Here is a 27,041-nt window from a genome sequence, read left to right on the forward strand (position 1 = left end):
AGGGCTGTGAATCCCAGCAAAGCCCAGCTCACAGCAGTGGTGATTTGTGAGTGTTTCAGTGGCTCTCTGTCAATGCCTGTATGTGTTTTCTCCTGGAGTCCCAGGGTGGTTTGGAACTTTGCTTATACCAGCGAATGGTCAATGTAAGATGACCTGCAAGACTCAAGGGTAAATCTCGATGCAATTGAAATGACTGGATATTTACAACTATAGATCTAAGGATTTAATCTATGGTAGGTTTTGCTAAATTTCCTTCCACCCTACCACCCTAAAAGCATATTTTTTTATTCTCTATGTCATTAAGAGCAGATATGCCTGAACTACTTCTATTTTGAAGATAAAAATTCCTCCTGACCCCTATTAATCGGGTTCATCTCCAAGGTTGGGAGGCAATTTAGTCCCTGTATCCATTGCTTTCTCATCCATGTGGTCACTCTCCAGTGATAGCTATTGAACTCACTCAATCAATAACCATCAGGTGGTAATGAACCAACTTCTGACAGGGGATCAGATTTGAATAGACAATTCAGAGTCATAAACCTTCATCCCTGTTCAGTGTTCAAAATAAAGAAACCAGATATCTAGAGACTATTTAAGTATTTTTTATTGTCCTTTGCCAGCCAGTCTGTCTATTAGAAATTCTCATGGGTCATTCCAAACACAATTGTGATATACAAGCTTTCAGCATGAGCTAAATTTATTTAAGCAGAAGTGATTTCTCTTCATATTCATATTGTGTACACACAAACACACACACACAAAAGATTTATTTTCAGGCTCCCCAGGGAGCTACCAGTGTCCCATGGGTCTGTCACACACAAGTTTCTTTTAACACTCATTTAAAAAAGAAACACACTTGTTACAGGACTGTTTTAAGTGGGGATTTGTCTTCAAACTTCCTTCTCTTTTGATATATTTACTGAAGAAATATAGGGTGTTAAGATATTTTTAATTTTAACTAAGCTGCCTGTGACACTAATCAGACTGTTTTGAATGTGGTGCCCCTGAGAAATGTAAGAACACTGGGCTATGAAAAATATGCATCTCATACTTGACATAACTTGATCATTTCTCATTTTCCAGGCACCCATGGAGTTTTATTACCATTAAAGGAAATCCCTCCTCTTCTGTTGAAGACCACATTGAGTATCAAGGTATTTAATGTACAAAATGCTGTCTTGACATGATCTCTGGAACTTACTGGAGTTATGGTTGAGATAAATTTGGCTGATGGTGCTTCCACTTGCCACTGAATCCCATCAAAGCTTTGAGCAACTGATGGTTTGACATATTTAATTGAATTCTCTCTGGACATATTGCTTCTTTCCACTAATGCAGCTGAAGCAGCTGAGGGGGGGAACACCTTAGGTTATCCAAATCCTGAGACAAGAGGTGAGATTCTGCACCAGTGTAAATTCATATAACTTCACTGAGCTCAGACACTGCCTCTCTTAGACACAAAGCTGTAGAACAGAACCAGTTCAGATCAGTTGAAAATTTAATCTGTGTATTCTGAATCTGTAGTTTCAAATCCTTCTGTGAAACCATTTTTTGCAAGCTGAGCACTTTTGAGTCTGTCTTCTCATGACATGAACAACATTGCTTGCTAGAACATCAAATAAAAATAGCAATATATTACAAATAACTGGGGAGTTTATCCTCTCTTGATTTTTGCAGATTTTTCTTCCTGATTATCCAGGCAGTTATAAAAGTGTCTGAAGCCTCATTCCAAGATCAGTAAATTTTTCTGGATGTTGTGCAGGGCTAATTATGGATAATGTAGCCAAAATATTTTAACACGCACACAGACCATTACCAGTTCTGACTTTTATTGATTGCATTCAGTGATTGTACCAATGTTTGTTTTTTTAAAACAGGTCACAGAGGGTCAGCTGTTGCCAAAGTATTCAAACTATTCAAAGCTGAAAATGGAGAACATTTTAACGTCTCTTCGACCAGTGAGTGGGTTCAAGGTAAGAGGTCTGAGGGCTATTTAACTCGGTGGTAGGCAGCTGACAAATAGGGTGAATCATCCTTTTCATTGCAATTCTTTTCCATTTGGGAAGAGTGGACTTGCTAGCTGCTATTTATGTTGCCACAAACCCAAGTAAAGAACACTCACAGATTCTTTCGCCAATTGTCTCCAGGACTCTCTGAATAACTGGGATCCTTTTTCCTTTACCGCACGGGGTATGAAATTCCATCTCCTATGATCTAAGAGATCACACACAACCTCTTACTTCTTTTGACTGCATAGTCATCATGTCCATGTGTCAGACAACATACAGTAACTGGTCGCAACTTGATCTGAAGATCAGAAAAGGCAGCTAAGGAGGACACAGATCCAAAAGCCATATCTATTAATAATGCTCATGCTGCATCCTCCAATTATGTAGCTTTTAATAACTGCTCTCCCTTGGCTGGTTGCACTTCACAGCATCATTAAAAGTGGCTGACACACTGGCAGGAAGAGGCAGGAATCAGATCATCAGTGAAGAAACCTGTGAATGATATCTGAGATCATATTATGCTTCATGCATTTTTGCTGCACTCATTAAGCTTGACTTTCAAATGACTATTCTTGTTTGCACTTGTCTCCAGATGTAGAATGGACAGAGTGGTTTGAGAAGCCTAACAAAGCAAGATCTAAGGACATGGAGAAGCTGTCTGACTTCAAAGCTGCTCATCCTGATAAAATCTGTAGGCAGCCCATTGACATCCAGGTAGGCAGACTTACTGCTCACTTTAGAGGGGCAAGTCCTCTTTGCACTGACACTGAACCCCAAAATAATTGTGCTTGTCAGTAATTTTTGTTTCTAAATAAATGGCACTAATTACTTTATCGCTCTAATACATAACCAACAAGATCTGGTAGTCAATCTTGTATTATTCTGAGAAAAAAGTTTATAGAATTGAGCTCCTTTCAGTAAATTCTGGCATGAAAAGGAGTACAGATGGGGTCATGGACAGCACAGATGCTATCATGAAATATGTGGTTCCCTACTGGAAGATTAAAAGGAGAAAGCACATGAAAATTTCAAAGTTTTTAAATGGACCTGGAATGGACGCTACCTAAAAAATTAATCACAAAATGTAATGAGATGGTAAAACTACCAGCTGTAGAGGTAGTCAAGAATATTGGTGAGCTTGCAGCCAAAGTCTCTGTGGAAAGAAATTTGAATTCTGTTTGGAGCTATACATTATAATTATGCCATCAGGCCAGTGTGCTGAGGAGCAGTCATGTACCTTTTCTGAGACTGCAAAAGCCTCTTTAAGGCCAAAAAAGCCCAAGAGCAAAACCCAAGGGTTTTTTTTTGTTTTGTTTTTGTTTTGTTTTTTAATATGTTCACCATATACTTTATATGTCTACCTGCTCAAACAGCTCCAGCAGAACATTGCCTAGAAAGACAGTAAAATCCTTCATATCTGTGCGAGGCTGAATCGAAGGTTCCTACATGCTCTGAACCAGTGGAGTTGTCCTAATTCACAAGAATGCGGCTATTGAAGTAAACAGGAATGCTGACAGTATGAGTGAAAGTTTCCAGGGCTAGATGTTATAAAGAATCTCTCTTGAACAGAAAGGAAAAAACTGCCCTATAATTTTCTGCCAGGTCTTAGCAAATTCGCATTCATCTCTACTCCCACATACATGTATTAGAAGTGACAACTCAGTTCAAAACAGGGGTCAGATGTTTGTTGTGATACAGCCCCTTCTAGTCTGTGTGTTAAAAGAGGAGCAAGAAAGATATTCTTCTGTTCAAGAAACAAACCTTTTTTTCCTCCTCTGTGAAATGAGTTATGTTTTTCCCCCCTCATGTACATTAAAAGTGAGTAATTTTTCAGTTTATCCCGCAGATCTCAGGGCAAATCCTCAGGTAGTGTAATCTGGTGCTGCTCATTGCTTTCAGAAAGTTACACTGATTTATAGCAGCTGGCCTGCTCCAGCTCTGCCACATGCAAGAAAATTGAAGATGTGATGATGATAACAGAAGTGCTGCACAACCAGAGGCACATCCCTGCAGTTGGTGGTGCTAATCCCGTACACAGCAGTGGGTGTGTGCATTATTAAGCAACGTCTGCCTGAGTGAGAGACTCAGGATCAGACCCTTCACTGAAAGACCATTTATCTCCTGGTGCCTTGCTAAAATGCACGTGGTATTTGGATTGCCCAAAGCAAGGCATCACGTTTTTGTGAAAGGGTCGAGAGAAATGCAAGCTATAGAGACTGACTGTGAAATTTAACACGACCCTGAGGGGTGATGTTGCTCCAGCAGGAACACGGGAGAGGTTACATATCTCAATGCTTGTTGGCATGATACAGCCTTTTTTGCTTAAGGCAGCTCTACAGGCAGGTACTTGTCTGTGAGGAAAAGCCACCTCTCCTTGTTCCTTTTGAAGCAATGGGTATTGCAGCAGCTTTGGGGTATTTTTTAAGAGAGACTGATGCACGCAATGAAGAAATAAGACCCTTGCCCCTTTCTTTTGCAAGGTTCAGACAGAGCTTAGCCACAAGCAATTAAATGAGTGCAGTGCAGCAGCTTGAAACCATGAGTTCATTTGGGTGCAAGCATCTGTGTTCAACGTTTCCATCTGCCCTCAAACCAATGTCAAGGGAAAAATCTGGGGCACTGAGGCAGATGTCAGTGAGGCTCAGAATACTCCTCCCAAAAAAAGCACATGGTCTCAATATAGACACAGGAGAAAGGCATGCACCTAGCAATGATGTATGTAGCTTTTGGATAGAGGAGCTGTGTGTGAGCACCAGCTGGAGAACCGAGTCACAGTGTTTTGTTATGCAACAGTTGTGCATCACTCAAAACATGGCAAATGCCTCTTCTGATGGCAGATATGTTTTGGTGAAATCCTTTTTCAGCTCACAGTAACACCTGTGTTATATTTCCATTCTCATTCCAGGCAATGACGCTCGATGGGGCTGATTTAACAACGGAGGTTTTCTACAAGAGTGGCCACGATTACCGGTTTGTTTGCCACGGCAAGGGCCAGACAGGCGAGGGTTGCCAGAACTACAGAGTACGGTTCCTGTGCGGCAGATCTGGTATGTGCCCCGTGTCTGAAAGCCAGAACAGAGAACAGCAGAAATCCTGTCCTCCCGTGACTGGCTCTTGTTCGGTGTCAGAACATCTTGGGTAATGTCTCCAAGCTAAAGCTTTGGCTGGGCTATCGACAGGAACTCAGATAAAATGGCTGAAGATTTATCCCAGGAAAAATTCCCAAGCACTAACAGAGGCAGCAGGGCAGCATCTCAAAAACCCAGGAAGGTTGTGGCAAATACTTGGCAAGTTTCTTCCTGTAAATTCCTTGTCTTTTGTAAAAGGATTTTGGGATAAGATAGGATTAGTCAATCGGAATGTGTGAAGACAACAGGTTTTGAAATTAATACTTCATTTTGTAGTTATTAATTCCAACACCGCTGTCCCTAACCTGGTCATTAGGATTCTTCAGTGCTCAGCTGGCAGGAAAAGAAGGGTGGAAGATTGCTGTTTTTCTGGAAAAAACAGTCATTACATTAAAGACCACTTGGCTGCTGTAAACAACAGCACCCAGTGCCCACAAGGGCTGCTGCTAAGTGGGTGTGGTGAAAATCAGCCACTAAGAGCTACATTTAAATTTAGTCCCGGGGGTAGTGGAAAATCCACCTGCCTGCAACTGAAGGAAAATACTTTCCTGTTTTCTTGCTTTCCATGCCAAAGTTAGGAAAAAACATGTTTGGAAGAGTTAACTCTTCCCCACCACCACCACCCCTTCCCCCCAAGGAAATAATAATTTTAGGGACATTCAAGGCATTAAAAAAAAAACAAATTTCTGATCAGAATAACTGAATTCTCCACCCAACTATTTTGGCTTTTCAGTGAAACCAAAGCTCACAGTAACCATTGACACCAATGTGAACAGCACAGTCCTGAATCTGGTGGATGACGTGAGTTCATGGAAACCTGGAGACAGGCTGGTGGTGGCAAGCACTGATTACTCCATGTACCAGGCAGAGGAGTTCCAAGTACTGCCGTGCAGCACCTGCAGACCCAACCAGGTCAAGGTAGCAGGTAAGGCTCTTCATTTTACCGTGCTGGTGTTGCAGTTCACAAATTCTGTCATTTGCACTGAGGTGACTCCACAAAGAATTGCAAAGAGTTGAAAGACACTTGAATTTGAGGGCTGGTTTTTCAATGCTTTTGGGATACATAACTCCTTTCATGCTTAAAAGCCATCTAATTTGATTCTGGTTCCTTTCTGCCTTCTCTTTTCACAGCTGACTCCATTTTTTTGTCCCCAAGCACACTATTGAGTGGGAGTATTTATTTAAGAGGGACAGATGCAGGTCAGGGATTTGAAATTTGCAGTAACTACATTTGAAATACCACTTCCTAGAAAGCAGGAGATGAGCACAGCTGATGTGAAGAGTGATCTAGGGCAGGAGCAGACTGTGAGAGACTGTAAGGCTATGAAGTAATGTCCAGCTGGCTGTTCTCCTAAGTTTTATTTAACAAGAACTGTAATCTTACATTTTAGAAATACTGTTTTGTACTACTGAAGCTACTGTTTCTCGTTTACTGTGTCTCTAGACGGCATTGCTTAGAGGTGATGTATTAACCAAACATTTCTGGAGGCCAGGGAATTGTCCTGTACTGGGGAGATGGGGTCGGCAGCGTGCTGCCTGAGCTGGTCTGAGCAGGAGGAGCAGGAGCCTTTGCAGAGCCACAGCATTTTTCTCTTGAAGGTGACTGGCTCAAATGCAGACAAATTGCTTTTGATGAAAAGACATTGTAGTCCAGTAATTGTAAAGTGGCCTCCAGATACTGAGTCCAATTAAGTAGCATAACCGTGATGAGGCACAGACTATTATCAGTATAAAAGAGCATAAAAGTGAAACCCTCAGTGGGAGATTTACATCTCCCCTTGAGTCTGTGGTCTTTCCCTTCTAGAACCATGTTTTGGCACACTGATAAGCAGAGAATGGAAATAGCACATGAACTGCCTCTTCTCTGAAGAGATGAGGATTTTTTTACTTTTATAGTTTACAAAAGCAAATGTTATTTTACAACATAAAAGTCTGTAGTAGCTGAGGCTGTAATTCAAAGGCAGCAGCTGCCCAGTGGTAAATCATGCATGTTACAATATCTTTTGCTTATGCACTGGCCTTTGCTCTAGGCAGAGGTTTTGTCTGCATTTACAGTAAGATCTTTCTGAGAAACCATGAGGGCACTTGGAACATCCAATGCACCAGGGAGTTCATTTGGTTCTCTGAAATGAACCACTTCAACATTATCTCTGATGCAACTACTTCTGGAAGGTACAAATATACTTCCTTTGGCAACTGCCTCCCACAGAGCTCTAGCCATTCATTGGAGATGTTCATCAAGCCAAGAAAAATGTTATTCACAGTTCGAATGTATCATAGTCTTATGACTTAAAATGACTAGTGCTTTCAAAGAAGACACATTTCCAAGTAGAATATTTTTCTTGAGCAACTTTTCAGCTATTGGGCCCAGAGTAGTAGGATACAAGTCACATGATGAAGATGGTCTTGGAAGATGACCAGTACAAATAAAGATGGCACAGGAATCTTCTTAGGCTTCCCATAATCTAATGGATCTGTGAAATTCATGTAGTTACACTTGTCTTCTGCAACAAGGACAGCTAAGTTAGTTTAAGGAAATGAATAATGGGTTAAAAACAACAAAAAAGTTCATGTGAATTTCAAGTAAAGAAGACAGTGGAAACACTTGTTAAAGTAATTGTGCTCTTGGTCTCCGATTACTCTTTAGGAGAATTAGGACATTCCTTTTATTACCACAAATAACATGAACACCAGGGCCAAAGTCTCCCCTTACTTATATCCAGGCAACTCCATTGACGTCAATGGGATTTCACTGATTATATAAATCAAGGCAAAATCCAGTCCAGTTATAAAAATCACATCCAACTTTCTTTTAACAAAAACACATTCACACTAGAAAATAAAATAATCTGCCTGAATCTAAGTTCAGTTTAGATGAAATAAAACCTGGGCAAGGCTGAGCTGTCCCCCATCTTTAGGAGCCAAGAGGTCCCTGAGTTGCTCTGTGCCTGGCCATGGTGTAACTTGATGTGCCATGGCGTGCAATTAGCCGGAATAAGGACCAGTAATGGCCCCCTGTCTTAGCACAGGTGAGCAGCCCCAGCACAGCCTGGCCTTGTAGGTCTGGGTTAGGCTTGTAGTTGCATGCAGAAGATGTTCATCGTGGATGTCTGCCTTCCTTTTGCTATGGACATATGCAAGATTGCTTTGCTCCCTCCGAGTAAAGCCTTCCACGCATTTATATCACAGGGTCTCAGAGGGATGTCATTTGTAGTAAGTGGAATGGCTTAATTTTCCTAAGAGGTTTAGTTTAGCAGCTGAGAACTCCAAAAGTCTGTCCTTTGAAAGACAGATGATAAAACCATTCCTACCCGTGATGGTTTATTTCCCTTTTAATTTTTTTTTCTATTTTTTAAAAAAAATGAAACCTAAATGTCAGATATGAATTATTTGAGTCTCTTAAAAGGCAGAAAACCTCTGCCTTGTGGACAGTCAATTTGGTGTGGCAGCTACTTGGCATACCAAGGTTTAATATAATTTATGTTCTCATCGTTTAATAGTATTTTAATAGACATGGTTTAGCATATTGTGCCAAATAAGTCAAACTCATTCGTTAGCTCATGTCCTATTTATATTTGATACTTCCTGCTGAAACTCATACTTTTTTTACTTGCTAGAAATGGATTGATTAGAGCTTTTCAAAACAACTTAAGGGCATTAATACTCAATTGCCATCAGGTTTTAGTAGGGTTTAATTGTCTAACTGTGGACTTTGGCAAATCTGAGTGTAGAAAGTGAGGGAGAGCACCCAGATTCTGATCTTTTGCACTCCTCTACTTGGAGTAACTACAGTAATGTTGAAACTGTGGTTCCCATGGGTAAATGTGTTGTGCATGAGGACCCAGATCTGCAGGCCCTGCTCCCAGTCAAACGGTCGCTCACTTTAATGGAGCTTTTTTTCTCCGCTTCCTTCTTTGTTTAACTTTTCTTGCTTGTCATTTTTGTGCCTAGATTATTTTCTCTGTGGGAACAGATTAAAAGTGTTTGATCTTCCAACTTCACAAGGTTTGGGGAGGGACGACAGTGAAGGGCAGAGGGAGGGAGGAGGAAGGAAGGAAGGAAGGGTTGTGTTGTTACGATAGAACTGGATAGTAGGAAAGATCAAGTATTTTGTCTAGTTTCCCTGGGAAACAAGTCTTATCTGCATCTTGGTTGCTCTGTATGAAGTTACTACAAATGCTGATAAGTTTCACCATGGAACAGAAATGATGAAATGCTCTTTTGTGCTCCTATATGCTCTTGATAAAGGATGAAAAAACTATTTGTGCCTGGCATAATTACTCCAATTATCCCACGTACTGGTGAATCTATGATTACAAGCATACATCTCCTAAATCATGCTTACTGGGTTGCAAATACTAGAGAGATATGGAGTTTACTGTGATCTTGTTCATGCAGAGATCTTTGAATTAAAAATGCTAATACATAGTTGTCTCACAACTTTGCAGACTGTGTCAGCATTCATCTGTGCTGTAAGGATGGGAGAACTTTCTCCACTATCAAGATTCAGATATTTCTAGAGATTTAGGGTATTCTATTTAGAAGCTGGCATCATTTTGGCTGCAACTTGCCAAAACCTCTTTTTTTTTTAATGCAACCCTGGTGCTTGAGGGCTGGGCAGGAAATCTTGTGAAATAGCCCTTTCTAACAGCCTTTCAGAGCTCCTTCTTCTACCTTTGGGCATTACCTAAAAGCTGAGTGGACAGAAAAATACTCAGATTTTCATAGCACTTCAGAAGGGTTGAGTTCGAGCCTGATTTTAGTAAATATTTGAACTGTTTGTCCACCTTCCTAATCTTCCCATTCCAGCTGAAAGAACTTACATGTCAGGATAAAGAGCATAAAAACCTTGAAGGTCAGAGCTGGAAAACCTCACATTTACAGAAGTGTGTCAGTAGATTGCCAAGCAGCTGCTACAGAAAGAGGGTGTGAGGTGGGACAGGAGTGGGCTTAGGAAAGACAGTGACACTGCCATTGGGATAAAACACTAATGCACCTTGCAGGGACCTCTCAGTGCTCGGTTGAAGCCAGTGTGGGGTGCACTGCCCTCAGTCTTTGTATTGTGTTCTTGTATTGTGCCCATCTGCAGTCTGAAGGTCCGCTCATTGAAACCAAAAGCTACTGAGGCTTTGATCCAATACAGCATTTAAACATACACTTAATATCCATGTGAACACAAGGCTCCTCACACTCCTACAACAGAAGGTGTATTTCTGAGCATTGTGGGACACCGTGCAGGATTTTGAAGGAGAAAAGGGATTAAGGGCTATAAAAGGATGAATTACCCAGCACCAAACTGTCTCAAGAAGGTTTAGTTAGCTCTGAACAACTTACAAAGTTTCATGCTTTCTGCTGTGTATCTATTTATTGAAAATTTAATTTTCCATGTAAAAGTTACAAATTCGAGGAATATTTATTTGTTAAGACATCAGGTGGTACTGTGTGACTTGAGCTGGTCAGCTCACCCAAACCACGCTGTGTTGCCTTACAGGCCTGTGGCTTAGGGATGCAACAACAAACCCCATCAAGGTAATTCAGAATAATGAGGATTTGAAGGGATGCCCTGTGAACATTTGGTGGTTATTAAATACGAGCAATAGAGGCATTACCACCAGTGATGACAGGTGTTTGGCAAAAATGATAAATTTGTCAGATCTGGGCTGGCATCTGCAATGAGTTGCACTGACTTAAAGATGCCTTGGAGGGGCATTCACTGTCATGGGATTATGTGGGTTGGGCAGACAAATTGTGTAGCATTTCCCTCAAAAAAAATGTTTAAGAAACATTAAAAGACCATGAGACACATGGTCTTATCCTTTGAGAGCTCAAAGGAAAAGACTCTTTAGAGAAAAAAAATATTCCAGGAGAACATTAGCTTCACTTTATCTTCACCATACCCAGACTTTCAAGTGCCTGTTTCACTTCTCAAAGGGAGATTTAGCTGTTTGTATCATTTAAAGCCAAGGGATTTAGGAATGCCTGAGTGTACCTGGGAGGGTTTTCAGAGAGATCTGTCTAACTTGCCAGACCTGAGCACTCTTCCACATCTGTAAAAGCTGAAATAGCTTTAAAATTCCACCCATCCCAGGTTTGATAAGGCCCGAGACCCAGGTTTTATGGCTAGGTTCAGGCATGGCAGGTTTTCCTGGAGCTTTTTACAGTTTGGAGAGACTATGCTTTGAATTTCTTTGTTGACATAAGCATGTCCTTAATTAGTGGATTATCTATATTTATTTTAATGTATACTTTCTTTTAATGACCTTGTCTTTGCCAACAACTGGTGCCTTCAGTAGTGGCTGTCTTGAGTAATAAGCATGGAAATGTGCTCGTATTTTGATTAATCAAGACTTCCACCAGGCAAGCCCACATATTAAAGAGGTTGTTCCCTGTGAGTTTACATTGTGCTAAGTGGAGGCACTGGTGTGATACATACAGCAACAAACCCAGGGTGGTGTTTTTCCTAGTCCGTCAAACAGGCTTGTTGTAGGGAGACATAATCCGTGTCACTGCAAGGCTTTGTTTGGTTTATATTATAAAATGGCACAAGCCTGGCTTGCTGGCAGGGCAATATCTATCCATGAGGGATGCAGCAAGCCCAAAGGAGAAGGTGAATCAGTGGCCTCTGGGCTTGTTAGTGGTTGGGCAATTGCAGCATTGGCTTTGATGCTGAAGCAGCAGACACATTCCTCCCACCTTCAAAGCAGTGTTGCCTTTTTAGTGTCAAACCACTTCAGTGCCAGTTTGCAAACCCCAGGCTTGGGTTTGCCCATGGTCAATGCTCAGGGTCTCAGATATCCTGGCTGCTCTCTGGGAAGCTCTGTGTGCCAGCTGTGAGCAGCAGCCTAACTTCAAACTAGTACTCTGCAGAGTGAGACACTCCTGTCCCTGCTTGAACTCCCAGAACTCACCACAGAGCAAGCTCTTGATTAGTTTTTTTTTATATATTCCCATCACTAAACATGTCCCAGCAGGTCCCTGGAAGTGCCACACGTCTGTAAATGCACCTCATGGTACTCCTGGTCCCATGGGAAGTGCCTGGTGTTGGAGTGCTGGTTCCCAGCAGGCACGTACAGCACTCGAGGGTTCCCAGGCTCTGACTCCCACGAGCAGTTTCAGCCCTGTTGCCATGGGGAGCTTGAATTTCTGTCTGCCTTGAGGAGAGGTTTGTTTTTCAAAACTCTGTTAAAGGAGCTATTATTCAAAATCCGCTTTTACTTTGGAAGGGGATTGCTTTCCATCTCTCCCTTTATCTCCAAACATGTCAAGTCAGCAAAAGCACAAAGTGAAAAACATGCACCCAAGAAGTTATATTTAGAAACTGGTTAGTCCGTATTTAACATTCCTGCCAGGGCTTACCCTGTTTTGCATGTCTGGACTGGTGTTAAATTAAATTAAATACATGCAAGCATGACATTTATTATTCTAGAGCTCAGCACAGGAATAACAAAACTGCCTATCTAATTTCACTGCCACAAATCCTGGAGATGTGGCTTCAAATAGGATGTTCTTATGATTATCTGAACTTCTTCCTGCATTTCAGTAAATCAAGGAAAGGTCAGCTCTGGGGAAAACTGAAAAATAACAGCTTAAAAACAGTTTCATAAGAAACAGATTCACTCAAGGATCCAGCATAGAGTATTCTCATATGGAGGGGACTCACTGCAGTGACTCTTTTCATCTATGTGAATAAGGGAAGCAGAGCTGCTCTTTGGATGGGTTGGTGGGTGGGGTCTGGTTTTGGCCACACAGCTGGTGGGGCTCATTGGCTGCAGGGGAACAGCAGAGCTGTGGATAAGCCTGGAACTTCCTAGGGAGGTAACTGCAGAAGTGGGTGAGGTGCAAACCCATCTGCAGCCCCTCATTTGTGGGCTGAGTGCAGAGCTTGGAGGAGCTTCATCTTCCCACTGCAGCCCTAAAGCTGCATCCCCCTATTTGGCCATCACCACTCCTCTAGTTAACAGAGGTTGTTTTTTCACATGATCAGGTTGTTTTGAAGGCAGATGTGCCAAGGCAGAAGTCACATGTCATGGTGTGAATGTCATCCCACAACGCGGCAATCTCGGAGCAAGGTGGAGCACTCACCCTTCCCAAATCCCAGTACTACCATCAAACTACACTGCTCCCAGCTGCGGGAGAAGAGGGACTGAATGATGTTTGCTTATCTTTGTTATGCAGTCAAAGTATCATGGTTTGGTTAAAAACAATACTGTTTCGGTGTTCAAAATCCTCCCGTTGAGTTGGCACCTCTGTTTAGGCATAAAGTGCTTTACAGTGATAGCCAGGCTTCAGGCTTGCCATTTGTTTCTAATTAAGGATTTGAACGATTCCATGGAAATTAAATACATGCGAGTGTAGCATTCCTTAAAGTTCAGTGTTTACTTAAAGAGTTTATTACTTATTTTTACTGGAATAATGCAGAACGTAGTCAGTAAGATGAACCTTTTCCCAACTGGCTTTTCCCTGCAGAAAGCTGCGGAAGGAAGGAGGGAGTAGGAATATGTTTGAATGAAATTACAGCAAAGAGATGTTTTGCTTTCTAGACATCCACACTGCCTGGACTTCACCCCTTTCTGGTCAGGGTAGGGAAAACTCTCTGTGCTTTTAACTCCTCCATGAAGGGGAGTGTGTGTGTGTGTGTGTGTGTGTGTGGAGGATGTTATGAGTAACTTGGCTTTGGCAAAGGGAGATGTGGCATGGGGTAAATGGAAATCCTATTAGCTCCAACTATACCAGGGCAGAAGGAAGCGCTGGGAGCAAGTTGGAGATGTGAGGGTAGATCTAAAATTGAGAGGTTTGGGTGGGCAGGAAGTGGGAGGTTTTACAGCCCATAAACTTGGTGAGGGGTTGTGATTGTCCCAAGCCACAACTTCTGCAAGGCTGTCTGCCCAGTCCTCACCTTGCTTGCATTAACAACCATGGTGTTACCAGGGTCTGACTGATGCTTGCCCATGAGTAGTGTTGTGGGATCTGAATAGCTCCCAGTGTCTATGCTATGCTAACCTTGGGGTTTTAGACTTTTTAGTAGCTACATCATCAGGTCTTTTTGCATTAGATGTTCATACACAGCTGATTGTAATCCAAAATAAAAAAGTCTCAAATGTCTGCAGTCCCTTTTGAAGGTAGAAAATGTGTTTTGCCTTAACACACTGTTAGTTTAACTCCCTGGTTAAATGAAGCAACTTAAGACCAAAAACCCCACTTCCTCTTTTGCAAATGTCTCAGCAAGACCTTGGGTGTCACCTGTGTTCCAGCCTTCCCTCCTTTGAGGTGTTGGCCAACAGTTTTTTGCTGACTTGATTACTCCTTTCATTTTCACGCCAGCCACACCACAGGAGGCACAAGGGGAAACCAGCAGCATTGGCAGAGTAACCCTGAAACTGGATCTTGTTCCTTTAGGAAAAGCCACCTACCTCCACACCGGGGAAGTCATTGACGGTGTCGACATGCGGGCAGAGGTGGGGCTGCTGAGCCGCAACATCGTCGTGATGGGCGAGATGGAGGAGCAGTGCTATGAGTACAGCAGCAAGTTATGCTCCTTCTTTGATTTCGACACCTTTGGGGGACACATCAAGGTAGGGCTGGAGCCCTTTGCTTGCATTTTCCTCCCTCCAGCCACGCCTTCACATACCAAGGAAACCAGGATGCAGGAAGGGAAAAATTCCTCATGTCAGCCATTGAGCAAACAAACTCTCCCCACAGTACAGCACATCCACCCCCCGGCTGCTGCCTGTCCTTTGGATTTGAAGTGCATGGCAGGCCCCTGCAGACATTGCTCAGCCAATGAGACTGCTTATCAACCCACCTGAGATACAGTCTCCACATCCCGATCTAAGTTTTCACCAGATTTTGGTAGTGCTCAGCCCAGGAAGCTTGATTTGAACCCAGCTGGCTGAAAGTTGTGGAAAACATTAAATAAAAACTGTTTTCCTTCTAAAATTTAGTTAAGTGTAGCCATCACAGCAGTGGGGGGATCAAAGAACAGCTATGGTCTCTTAGCCACCACTACCCTGTTTCCCTCACCCTGCAGCCATACCCTTCCCTCCACAGAGTTAATCTTTCCAGCAGACACAGGGCAACCCTTCCTATGCCTGTATTCCCTCTTCTTGCCCTCAAAAGGCTTTTGTGTCTATTGACTGATGTTCTTCTGCTCTCCAGATTGGTCTAGATTTCAAGGCTACCCATATTGAAGGTCTAGAACTGAAGTACATGGGCCAGCAGACAATGGGACATTACCCAATTCATTTCCATATGGCTGGAGATGTGGATGAGAAAGGAGGCTACAACCCTCCAACGTATGTGAAGGACACCTCCATCCACCATACCTTCTCCCGCTGCGTCACAGTCCACGGATCCAATGGTTTGCTGGTAAGAAGTCCCAGTGTCTACCTTAGAGACACAGGCACCAGTAAAAAAATTTCCTCGTAGCATGGGTACAGCTCAAGTATTGCAGGATGATGTGTTTTATTGTTAGAGCCAATGTCTGACTCTTCCCACTCTGGATACAGCAGGAGTATTTCAACTTGCCAGTGTGGCACTATGGGCTGTGTGTGACTCAGAGCGGGCAGAACATTCTTTGTGTGCAGCAATGTCTGCAGACCAGCCCATCTCTAATGGATGGTTGGATCTATCTATAGACACAGAGCCACAGAGCTTGCTATTTAAAGGGGATAATCAGAAGATTTAAGTGTGCCTCATCTTTCCTGTAATAAAGGTTTGGGTTTGCAATGCCAATTACAACATCAAGCACTCACAGAGCTCTGATTTGCCAGAGTTGCCCTCCAACACAAGAAATCCTTCAGGATAAATCTATAAAATAACTGATACCTACCAGAAAAGTTACAGCACACCAGAGATGTTAAGAACATGGTCAGATTCTTTCCAGATGTAGAGGTACCTTTGTTTTTGTGGTAAGGATGTTGGACCTGTTGCTTGTGAGCAGAGAAGGACTTGTGGGTGATGTGATGGTTAGAGGCCATCTTGGCCATAGTGATCACAAAATTATTGAGTTTTCTACTCTTGCAGAATTAAGGAGGGAGGTCAGTAGAATGGCTGTCTTGGACTTTTGAAGGGCGGATTTTGACCTGTTTAGGAGAATGTTTGACAGAATTCCTTGGGAGGCAGTTCCTGAAGGGCAGAGGAGTCCAGAAAGGTTGGATGTGCTTCAAGAAGGAAATCTTAGTGGTGCAGGATTCCTGTAGGCAAAGGACTCTCACCTCTTTAGTGAGATGGCAGTGTATTCCAAAAGGAAAAGAGTGTATCACAGCCCTGAAAAGGAGAATTTGTACCATCAAGAGTCCTGCTGCTATGTATAAGAGAGTTTTAAGTGGAAACATATCATTGGCAGTTGTAACCTGGATGGTCACTGTGCACTTGGAGTTCATACTCTAAAAGTGGCAGCATTGGAAAGGAGAGTGACAGGCATAATTAAAATTCACAGAAGTTGAACAAAGGACATTGAAATTACAGCTCCAGAAGCAGAGCAGCTTTTATCTGCTATTTATGAATCTGAGGTTTTGGGGTTGACCTCTGTCCTTCTAAGTTTATAACACAATTCTGAAAACCTACCGAGTGAACAGGGCTTCTGAAGAAAAAAAAAAAGACATTCTGCAGCATAAATTATATAAGTCCTTCAGGGTGATATGGCATGTGCCCAATCTGAGGCTGCCTGTACAGGGGCTTAGTATACAATTAATGTGCAGAGTGGCATGGCAGCATTGTGGGGTCTTGCAGGAGCTCATCTGTCACACCATGGTGGTCTGTCAGCAGTGGCACCATAAACACATCCCGTGGTTGCACAGAGGTTGCACAGCTGCTGATGAGCTGCAGACCAGCTAAAGCTCTGCTTCTAGATCTGATGTGAGATCTTCATTCCCTGTTGCTTAATACTTGCCAAACCAAATACCCAGAGCCAGGCATTCTTCTATCAGTCAGATGGATGGCTTTATATAGAGCATTTGGAAATAACTTTGTCTCTTTTGTTTTCTCTGGGTGACAACTATGCCATGAGGCATCCATAGGGTAGGGATCCATGTGCTCAGGCTTCTGCAACCAAGATGGCATGATGAAATTTAGACAGGCTGATGTAGCTGATGAAAGCAACTTGATTCTCTTGCTGTCATTCAACAACCACAATTCCCTAAATGACCCCGCTTTGTCTCTATGAAAAGGCACCCAAGAGAAATCTTAGAATTTAGGACGTTAGTTAGTCAGGAATTTAATCCCTATTGATTTTACTTTGTCAAAATATGTGAATACTGAACTCTACTTATAATACGTTACTTGTTTTTTTTTACGTTAACCTCATAATTATTGCTGACAGCTAAAAAGAAAGCCCCAGTGAACCAAAGCAATCTGAGCGAGTTTGGTCAGTTGCATCACAGAATTTGTGCTCCAAATGCTGCATCACTTAGATGTTGTTTCATTGCTCAGATAGACACCTGCATCAGCAGCTCCATGCCTTGATTCATCAGGTGATCCCTCCACAATCTCCTCCTCTGCTTTCTGACTCTTATTTCCTTCCTTTCCTCTTCCTTCTCCCCCAGACTTATTCACTGACACGCACATGGATCTCTGATGATTACAATAGCTATTCCATACATTTCCTAGTTGCCTATTATCTTTCTACTTGGGCAACACCACCTGTTCCTACATGCAAGAACATCATTTGTGCAAACAGAGATGAGCTCTGTCTTTCCCCAGGTAACATTCATCCCCTCTGAGATCAGGGGGATCCAAAGCATTCTTTGCTGAGGGAAAATTTGCCTTAATGATGTGCACAAACCACACTTTGGAAAATTGTCTAGCTGGACCACTAAACCTCAGCACAGCACAGCACTAAAGGATGTCCTTCACATTAAGCTGTTGAATTCAGAGGGGCAACTTGCATGAGTGTGGTAGAGAACCTGTGCAAATGCTTTAATAAGTGGGAAAGGGGCATCAGTTGTTTTTAACTGTCATTAAAGCAGGTTGGTAATTTACATACAAGCTTCACTGCTTGCTTTGCTGCCACTTTTCTCATGACATTTCAGAGATAATAATTCTGAAAAGTCTAGGAGAAAAGAGTATCCAGTTATTCCTGATGACATCTGTTTTTCTGTGAGTCTGTACAGTCTGCTAGAAGTTGCTGTCTCAACATTAGCTCACTTTATTGATGGGCTATTCTGCACTTGTCTGCAAATCCATATTATCTGGAAGGCACAGAGGGTCCTTCTGGAAATAAATCTGTAGAAATTACTTTCTCACCATAATTATTGTTTTAAAATGCAATAATTACCCAATGCTTGCTTTATTATTTTGGCCAAAAAAATCACCTTGTTACACCACTGCAATCCCAGGGATGAAACTTTACTCTGATTCCTACTCTCTCCACTGGATCCCAGTGTGGAAGCTAAAATAGAAACACCCATTGGGGAAGGAAATTAAATGGGGGTCAATAAATAGTCTGGCAGGATCCAGGGGAGAGCTGTACTTCATGGATTAAGAGGCTGAGCTATCAAACAGCTTCAGTGGTATCTGCTTTTACTAATCCAGCTATAATTCGCAGCAATGTTTTGCCATGGAAGGGCATTATCTGGCCCTAAATTACTCATGGTTAATGTAAGATTATGGACTATTAGCAAGGTTTTAATCAAGTAAAAAATTAAATCCATTAGAAAAGTGGTTTTGGAACAAGCATCTCATTTGCTATCCAAGCATTTCAGTACTGGGCTTGTGCATGAAAGCATGCCCAGGAAACCAAATCAGAGCTGACTGAGAGGTGAGATACGGGGAAATAATTAATCAAAGAGAGGGTAAAAAAGGCCTAAGGGACCAGGTCCCTGGCTGATAACTCCTGTTGTTCTGTGGACTTCCAGGGATAAGTTAGGAGAACAGCAGGCATTTGCTGGCTCTGAGCCCCTCTGCCAGTGCACACACCCCTCTCTGCTTTCTCCCTCTCTCACCCCACTGGGAGATGTGTTCCCCTGTGATGGTACTCCCAGTGGCTTTGCCCCAGCTAAGTCTGATCACTGCAGGCTTTCATGTCCCAGCCCTGGTGCGGTGCAGTGCTGTGCTGGATGGAAAAATAAATGGCCAAAGGGGCAAGCCTTTCTCTACAGAAACTGCTTCTAAATGTTGTGACACCATTCCTTATGTGTCTTTTCAGTATTACTGTTCTGTAAGAGAAAGCTAATAGGGTATGTTGACAGTTTCTGTGGAATTCTGACATCTCTGTAGTTAAAAGCTTTTCTGTAAATGTTGGAGAACTTCTTCTGAAAAGATTGCTCCTGAAATGTTCTTCTGTCTGTAAACCTTTATTATTACATGGTTAAGAGAGTTCATTCTTCTGAGTGAGAACAGTTTATATGTTCTCACATATATATGTGAGTATATATGTTATACATATATACTCACATATATATATATATACGTTTTACACCTTAATAAAGAAGCCTAAACCTTGCAAAATCTATCATTTTATTAAATATGGGAAGTTAGCAATAAATTTCAGTGAGGTAATTTGAAGGAACGCACTGCTTTGCAGGTCATTTTAGCTGTGTTTAATTTACTGTGATGACTCGTGTTCAGAGATTTGAGTATTTACACTGGAGCACGGATGGATGATACATAATAGAAGTCTGTGTGGATGTAAGCTAGTAATAGATTTGGCAAGAAAAGTGTTTTCTCTTATGTGAAAACATATTTGTGATAATTTCAACACTAATCCTTGGATTTCATTTGAAATTGGTTCTCCTTGCCTTGAGAATGAGGCATGAAGGTGACAAAGGAGTCTGAGATCCGTTTGCAAAAGTAATTCAAGCACTTGAACACCCAGGTCTCTCAATGACACTGTGATGAACAGGTCTTCCATCTAGTTTAATGTTGTCTTTTGCCCTTTGGCAATTGCTGTTTCATCAGAAGCAGGTAGAAAGGTTTCCTGAGTCCGAGGTGATTGATGGATGATGACTGATGGGAACAGCAAGGAGAAAACCTAGGGGATCCAGACCTTCACCTGGTCAATGGAGACCTGAAATTAATTTTCCATATCCCAGATGTATCTGCTAACAACTGACTTGCTGGATACACTTGCTGCATATCCAGGGGCTGTTGTTTCCCACCCAGTCCTAGCCTTGGGCTTCAAATTCATGTATCTTCTCCTGAAATTGTTTTCTCAGATCTTCCAGTGGTGTGATGGGTATTGTTCTGTCCAACCAATGGTGTCCCAATGTTAACAACATGCAAACCAAAACCAGAACAGCACTGATTAACACCAGCTGATTTGTCTCAGGGTCAAGTAAAGCTTCTGTCAACAACTTGGAAAAAAGGATCAGGTCAAACCCAAAACAAGCCAGCCTGTCTGGAAAATAACTTGCCGCCTCTCTGATAGCCTGAAAAAATATTTTTTCAGCTCAGCTGCATTTTTCAGTTGCATTTTATGTAGCTGCTTATGTAACTCCACATGAAGATGAATGAGCTCAGATGTGATTTGAACATCTAATGTCTTTCCCAACCCCATGTTTTTTTCAGCCTCATGCTAAGAAAGTCTCTGATTTCACAGACCAACAAAAGAATGGAATGAGCATTTCCTAGGTGATGACAAATTCTAATTAAGTTTTGGAGTTATGGCTTAGACTGTGAGCTCTTAAGGGCAGAGAGTGATCTTGTTTCTGATTTTGCCTACAGAGCCTAAGCTCAGAAGGGTGCTGGGGCTCCTATGTGCCATCACTGTAAAGTTTGTTCTAATTACACAGTGGCTGAAGCATGAAGCCTAAACACTGACCTTTGTTTTGTGCATGCAGGTGAAGGATGTGGTGGGTTATGATGCACTGGGCCATTGCTTTTTTACGGAGGACGGACCAGAAGAGCGCAACACGTTCGATCACTGCCTTGGGCTCCTTGTTAAACCCAGCACGCTGCTCCCCTCCGACAGGGACAGCAGGATGTGCAAGCTGATCACAGAGGGAGCTTACCCAGGGTACATACCCAAACCCAGGCAGGACTGTAGGTGAGTGGGAGCCTTCCTTTTCTTCTTCCTTCTCTTTACAGGACTTAGCCATAGCAGATAGCGTTGTATATGTAATTATGTAATCATCTGCAGGGCTCTGGGCTGTATGTACCAAAGCTGAGAGAGCAGTTTCCTTGGGGTCTTTATCCTTGTACTATTCAGATGCCTACACACCTAGAGTGTACTTTACATTTTTTGCATAAAGTCCATTGGGATGGTTCCTACCTCAGACACTGAAAATCTTCCTTTCAAAGTAAGCAGTGATGCCATGTGTCCTTTGGAGTCTTGAACCCAATGGCTCAGCAAAAAGTTGCTGAGTTCAGAACAGACTGTGTACTGACATTGGTCCTCATCTCAAATGGCAGCCAATTTGGAAAAGATTCACATTGATTCAGAAGTTGTTATCTGTGAAGAATAGATATGGCTTAATGGTACAGAATTGGTATTATGCATTTGTTTGGCACAGTCTGCCCAAAATCTGCCAAAACTCTGAAGTGAAACCACAGTGATATAATAAATGCAGTTTAGCACCGAAGTGGAGCTTGACAATATAAGATCAAAGACTGTTTACATCCCTTGGATCTCTAACAGTCTGCCTATACATGAGCTCGTGAAAATGTTTCCATGAGAACTCCTGGAAACTTTCATTTGCCACAAACAATCTATTAAACTTGAAAAATGCCAAATGCCTTTCATCTCCCTTTTTGCAAGATCCTTTCCTCTAAGTGTCCTTGTGAACCTGTCAAGGAGAAGCATTTGCAATAAGAAGGGTTTTTGCAAATTCTTTTTGCAGTTTCGTGGCCTTGCAGTGTCAGGTAAAAAGTCAGGTGAAATACAGAAGAAACACAATCAACCTGGCTACACAGTTAAGCATTAGAATTCTTTCTTGGGGGAATTCATGCATTCTTCATTATCTTCAGTAATTTTAAAGCAGAAGTTAGAAAAATGCCCATCACAAATACAAATGTGGTTGTAGTTGGTCTTGTCAAAAGGCAGGGAATGGATTCACTGAGCCTCTGAAGGCTACTCTAGCCTTTCTTTCCATGGTTTTCGAGTGGGTTTTCTGCCCCAAAATCAAGGTCGATCTGGGAATATGATTTCATTGCCAATTACTGGCAGTTTAGGGAACCTGCTGATTTTGATGCATATCAGGGAGCTAATTAGGTTTCTTTTTCTTCCCCTGTGCCCCAGACTCTTCTTAAGAGAGTACTAGACTGAAAGTCAAACCTGTGTGTTTAGCAGCTAGGCAATCAGATCCCCAGCTGGAGTCCAGGGAGCACAGCAAGAGATCTGGAGCAGATCTGTGGAAACCACATTGTTTTCAGAGTGTTTTCCACTAGAAGCTGGACATCAAAGTTGCCTGTAAAGAGTTTAGAATTGGTGGTGGATCATCTTGTGGACAAGGCTCCTGTGCAACAACATGGGAGGCCTTTCACCATGAAGATTTGTCTTGAGACCACAGAGCGTTGGTGCTGTGTTGAAGCTGCTGGGAGACAGAACCACTTCTGCCTGTAGTCCAGATTTTTATCCAGAAATTTATTCTGCTGTAGTTGGGGGCAGGGAGGGGGGGAAGGGATCTACACTAACAAAACCCCTAAGTTTTTGACCCTTCAACAGTCAATGGGAAAGTCTGGGAAGCCAGACTTCCCTCCTGAAAATGAGACAGCTAGAAGCTGATTGATGCCTAACAGCTAAAATTCTTCAGGGGATTTCTTTTACTTGGAAATACTCTCAGTCTGCTGAGGCTGTATCAGCATCATCCATTCTGTCCTCTGAACAAACTGGGGTTTTGTCCAAACAAACATATTTTTAACTTTTTAGTTTGGCAAGGGAAAGAGATGAATTCATGTAATGCTCTTTTTCACATCTGTGTTTGTTTATAAAATACACTTAATGTCTCCATTCATAAAATAGGGTTAATCAGCCATTGTGCTCATTTTCCACTGACAATTCTTTTAATAGTCAGAGGGATCTATTTTGTGCCATTTGAAAACTGTTATATGAATATGGGCATTCTAGTGGAAAGGTATTATGGTACTTTGATCTGCCATGTCTTCCTTTATAAAAGAATTCAAGATCTGACCAAAAAAGCAGCTTGTTTTGCATGGAGTTAATCCAGCTTGCAAGTGCACAAGTGCACTAACACTATCCCTGGGGCAATGGCCAAGGCACCCAGCACAGAAATGGGGGATGAGCACTGGCTGTGGCTCCATCGGCTTGGAAGACACAGGGAGGCAGCCACTTCCAGGAATTAAGACACTAGGATGCCAAATGACACAGAAACCTGCCCAATCCATATGGCCCTGAGGAACAGGAATGGGCTGAAAGACAGGTCACAGTGAAAATACTCTGTCCTTGCCCTTGCCCTTGCCTGCGCAGCAGGAGGTAATCTATAAATAATCCAAACTTGGTTTTTTTCTAGGCCAGTCACAGGCCCAAAATAGAAAAATTTTGCTGTGTTTTGATGATAAAAGTCGCACAAACAGAACTCCATCAGCAGAATCGGTTGGCCTGAAGCCCCTGTGAACTCCCTCATGACAAGATTAAAATAGACATAAGGGTTTCCTGGGTTTATCCCCTGCAGGACGGTGAATCTCACCCATCCAATTTAGGGGGCCAGTCTGCTGGCTGTAAGTGCTGGGTGTTTTCCATGACTGTTGGTTAATGAATGCTGTATGTCACAGGATGGACAGTGATGGATTGGTCTTTCCTCCTTAATGGGACTCTTTCAATTAAGAGTCTTTCATGTGCATTAGACAAATTAAGTCCTTTTGTTCCAAAAGAAATGTTCAGGAGGGTGGGAGCAAATAAAGTTAATGAATCACAGCAGCTCTTGGCAAAGGCAGGTACTGGGGTACACTTGGAAAGCCCTTAAGAGGCAGTTCATTGGGTCCCTTGATTAAATGAGCCTCTAATGAACCTGAGAGTTTACTTGGGGGCAAAGTTCTTTTCTGTGACTTGTGTAACAACATATTTACTTTATCATAAAACATGATTGACATCTGACAGCTTCATAGCAGGCTTGGAATTGCAGTCAAAATTCCTCATTTAATACTTGGTGTTTTAAGAGATAAGGCCATGCTCTCTGTCAAACCACAGAGGACACAAGGTATGAGAAGAGAAAGAAAAAACATTCCTTTTGCCCCCTGGGCAGGACCCCTTATCTGGGGAGGTATTGGCCCTGCCTGTACGGGGGGGGGAGTTGATGGGTGACTCTGGTTTGTGCTCAAAGTGTCATTCTCATGTCTTTCTTTGTTTTCCTGACCTGCAGTGCTGTATCCACCTTCTGGATAGCAAACCCACACAACAACCTTATAAACTGTGCGGCTGCTGGATCTGAGGTGAGTGCACAAGTTTCTTATTTGGTAATAGCTCAGGCCAGTTAAAGCCTTGCAAGGCTGAGGGAGGCTCTTGCTGGAATAAAACCTACTTCTGTAACACAGACATTTTTAAAACTGCTTGACTGAGACATAAAGTAATGTGGTTGGTTCTACCAATAAAAATAATGTTTTTCCTTTTGCTCCACACTTCTTGTCACTTGCTGTTTGTAGAGCTGGGTGGCTTGAACAAAAATTCCCAGTGTGCAGCTTGAATAAATTAAATAAATGTGACTGCAGAGTTACAGAGAAGCCTTTGGCAATGATTCCGTTGATTGCAGCACAGTTATAGTGCTCAGCAGTTTCAATCAGCCCTAGTGCTAATTCCACAGGAATTCCTTACTGTCCTATGAAGACAAATAAACGAGCAAACCAATCCTTATACAGAGAGATGTGGTCTCTCCAAAGCTTCCAAACCTGAGTACCTAGATTAGGGCTCCTTGAATATTATTAGGCAACTAAATAATTATTTGATTTTTAAGTTTCAAAAGTCTCACTTATAGCTTCAATATCAATGTCAAAGATTAAGTTCAGGCACCCTGAAGATGTGGGAGGGGGAATGTCAGTGTTTGTGTGCATTAAACTCTTTGCTGCAGAGAGTTAACACAGTTCAGGGCCGTGATTTGTCCTGAAATCTGGAGTACGCCTTGGGCTTTACTGAGATCTGCTTGGACTAATGTGGACCAGCACAGTCTCAGATGTCCATTCTCTTTCTCAGGAAACAGGCTTTTGGTTTGTTCTGCACCACGTGCCAACAGGGCCCTCAGCAGGCATGTACTCCCCTGGCTACTCAGAACATGTGCCGATGGGGAAATTCTCCAACAACCGTGCGCATTCCAACTACCGGGTGAGTCTGCACGCAACGGGAACGCTGCCCTCGGAAAAAACACCATCTCCTCGCTCCAGCTCTTTGGGTCTGCAAGCTATTAGTGCCTGTGCTTTCTGTTTCACTAAAAGTTCCTGCAAGCTTGTTTGCGTCTGCAGATAAAGCAGCTCACGGGCTGTCGTGGGAGCATTCGGAGTTGGCCAGCACCAGCTCCCACTTGGCTCTTGAGCATCCAGAGCAGCTCTCCCCTCTGCTCAGGCTGCTTCACTGCCCCTGCACTCTTAAAATAGTGCCTCCAGGAGCATCTATTGGCAGCTTGTCTAATTATACACCTCAACTGCCAATGTTAGCAATTAACTGAACAGCTTCTAGAGGGATAAATACGACCGCTGTGTCTAATTGCCTTAGCGTGCTGGGCTGTGGGGCTATGTGTTCCTGAGGGCTTTAGACTGCAGCAGAGGCTGTGTGTGTATGGGGATACAGGCATTTATGAGAAAAGTGCAGTTCTACAAGTCTGCAGCAATTTTGGGGGTTATATGCAAATCTGGGTAGTCCTGGCAGCCCTCTGTTTCACACGCTACTAACAGAAGCTGTTATTAGGAGAACAATTGGAGGTAAAGTCTGGAGATGGAATGAACTAATATTTATAAATATACTGTGATATTGCATTTCTATTTTTCTTTAGGCTGGAATGATCATTGATAATGGCGTTAAAACCACTCCAGCCTCTGCCAAGGACAAAAGACCTATCCTGACAATGATTTCTGGGAGGTAAAGTGTTTTGCACAGTTTGGTTTGGAAAAGGCTTCTCTGTAGCACTGACTGAAAGCTATGAAACTGCCCCCAAGGAAGCTGACAAGAATCACTGCAATGCCTTTGGGGTGGCTCTTACTGAGGAAGGGTCTTCATTTAGACACACCTTGCCATTTCTAACTGCATCTCTACATTTTCCTTTATAAGAGACCCCCAACACCCATACCCTTCTGGTTTTGTCTGTGCTCTTTAGCTCTGAGCTGAGCTAGCATGAATGTTACATCTGCTCTAGAGTGTTCCATTGACTTTTTGATTTTTTAGATAAGCAAGGAAATGCACTGCTGCCTGGTCAACAGTCCCACTGGGCAGAACTTGCTGCAAGAGTTTCTTATGAGTTAGAAACTGAAGTATTTCCTGGGAATGATATTGTTTTTATTCATTCTTTTAAAACCTGCTTGAACAGAGAGTGCTTATGTCAGGGAGCTCACACTTTGATTTCAGATTTCAGTCTAGTTCCAAATCTGACACTGCAATAATAATCACAATTAAATACACAGAGCGATCTTTCATCTCTGCTGCTGTGCTCAGCCTCTGTGTGGTGTAATGGAGTAATTTAGAAATACTGGAAAATTCTCTGTAGACTGTATCATATCAGCAGACCCACTTTGGTCTGGTTGCTTCTGAGAATTCCCAGGCAAAGCTGGCCCCAGTGAGGAGGCTGATGTAAGGACTGCACCTGCACCCTTGTATCTCATTAGAGGTTGAGTCTGGCTCTAAACTTAGTTACCAACCCCCAGACACGTAAAAAGACTTAAATATTCTCATGTTTCATAGTTTTCTTTCCTGACAGACCAATTACCTCCCGTTGCACCCAACCTGCATTCCCCCACGACTGGGTTTCTTGACAGAAGAAACCATGTAAGGAAGAGAAATCTGCTGAAAACCTCTGCTCAGCAGGGGGAGAAT

At 42.6% G+C, this 27,041-nt stretch overlaps 1 protein-coding gene across 1 annotated transcript in view; it reads left to right on the forward strand.

Moving 5' to 3' along the window:
• CEMIP (cell migration inducing hyaluronidase 1) overlaps positions 1-27,041 on the forward strand; it is a 57,358-nt gene that overhangs the window by 12,453 nt on the left and 17,864 nt on the right. The window contains exons 7-17 of the mRNA XM_027887004.1: positions 1,084-1,154; positions 1,878-1,973; positions 2,602-2,723; positions 4,915-5,056; positions 5,871-6,062; positions 14,534-14,709; positions 15,293-15,502; positions 20,914-21,119; positions 24,391-24,460; positions 25,215-25,343; positions 26,008-26,093. Of these exons, the coding sequence (XP_027742805.1) occupies positions 1,084-1,154; positions 1,878-1,973; positions 2,602-2,723; positions 4,915-5,056; positions 5,871-6,062; positions 14,534-14,709; positions 15,293-15,502; positions 20,914-21,119; positions 24,391-24,460; positions 25,215-25,343; positions 26,008-26,093 (1,500 nt within the window). The remainder of the gene's footprint in view (positions 1-1,083; positions 1,155-1,877; positions 1,974-2,601; positions 2,724-4,914; positions 5,057-5,870; positions 6,063-14,533; positions 14,710-15,292; positions 15,503-20,913; positions 21,120-24,390; positions 24,461-25,214; positions 25,344-26,007; positions 26,094-27,041) is intronic.

Source organism: Empidonax traillii, unplaced genomic scaffold (genome assembly GCF_003031625.1).
Source record: "Empidonax traillii isolate 1590-97213 ecotype Southwest subspecies unplaced genomic scaffold, ASM303162v1 scaffold201:size1909950, whole genome shotgun sequence".
Classification (NCBI taxonomy): Eukaryota; Metazoa; Chordata; class Aves; order Passeriformes; family Tyrannidae; genus Empidonax; species Empidonax traillii.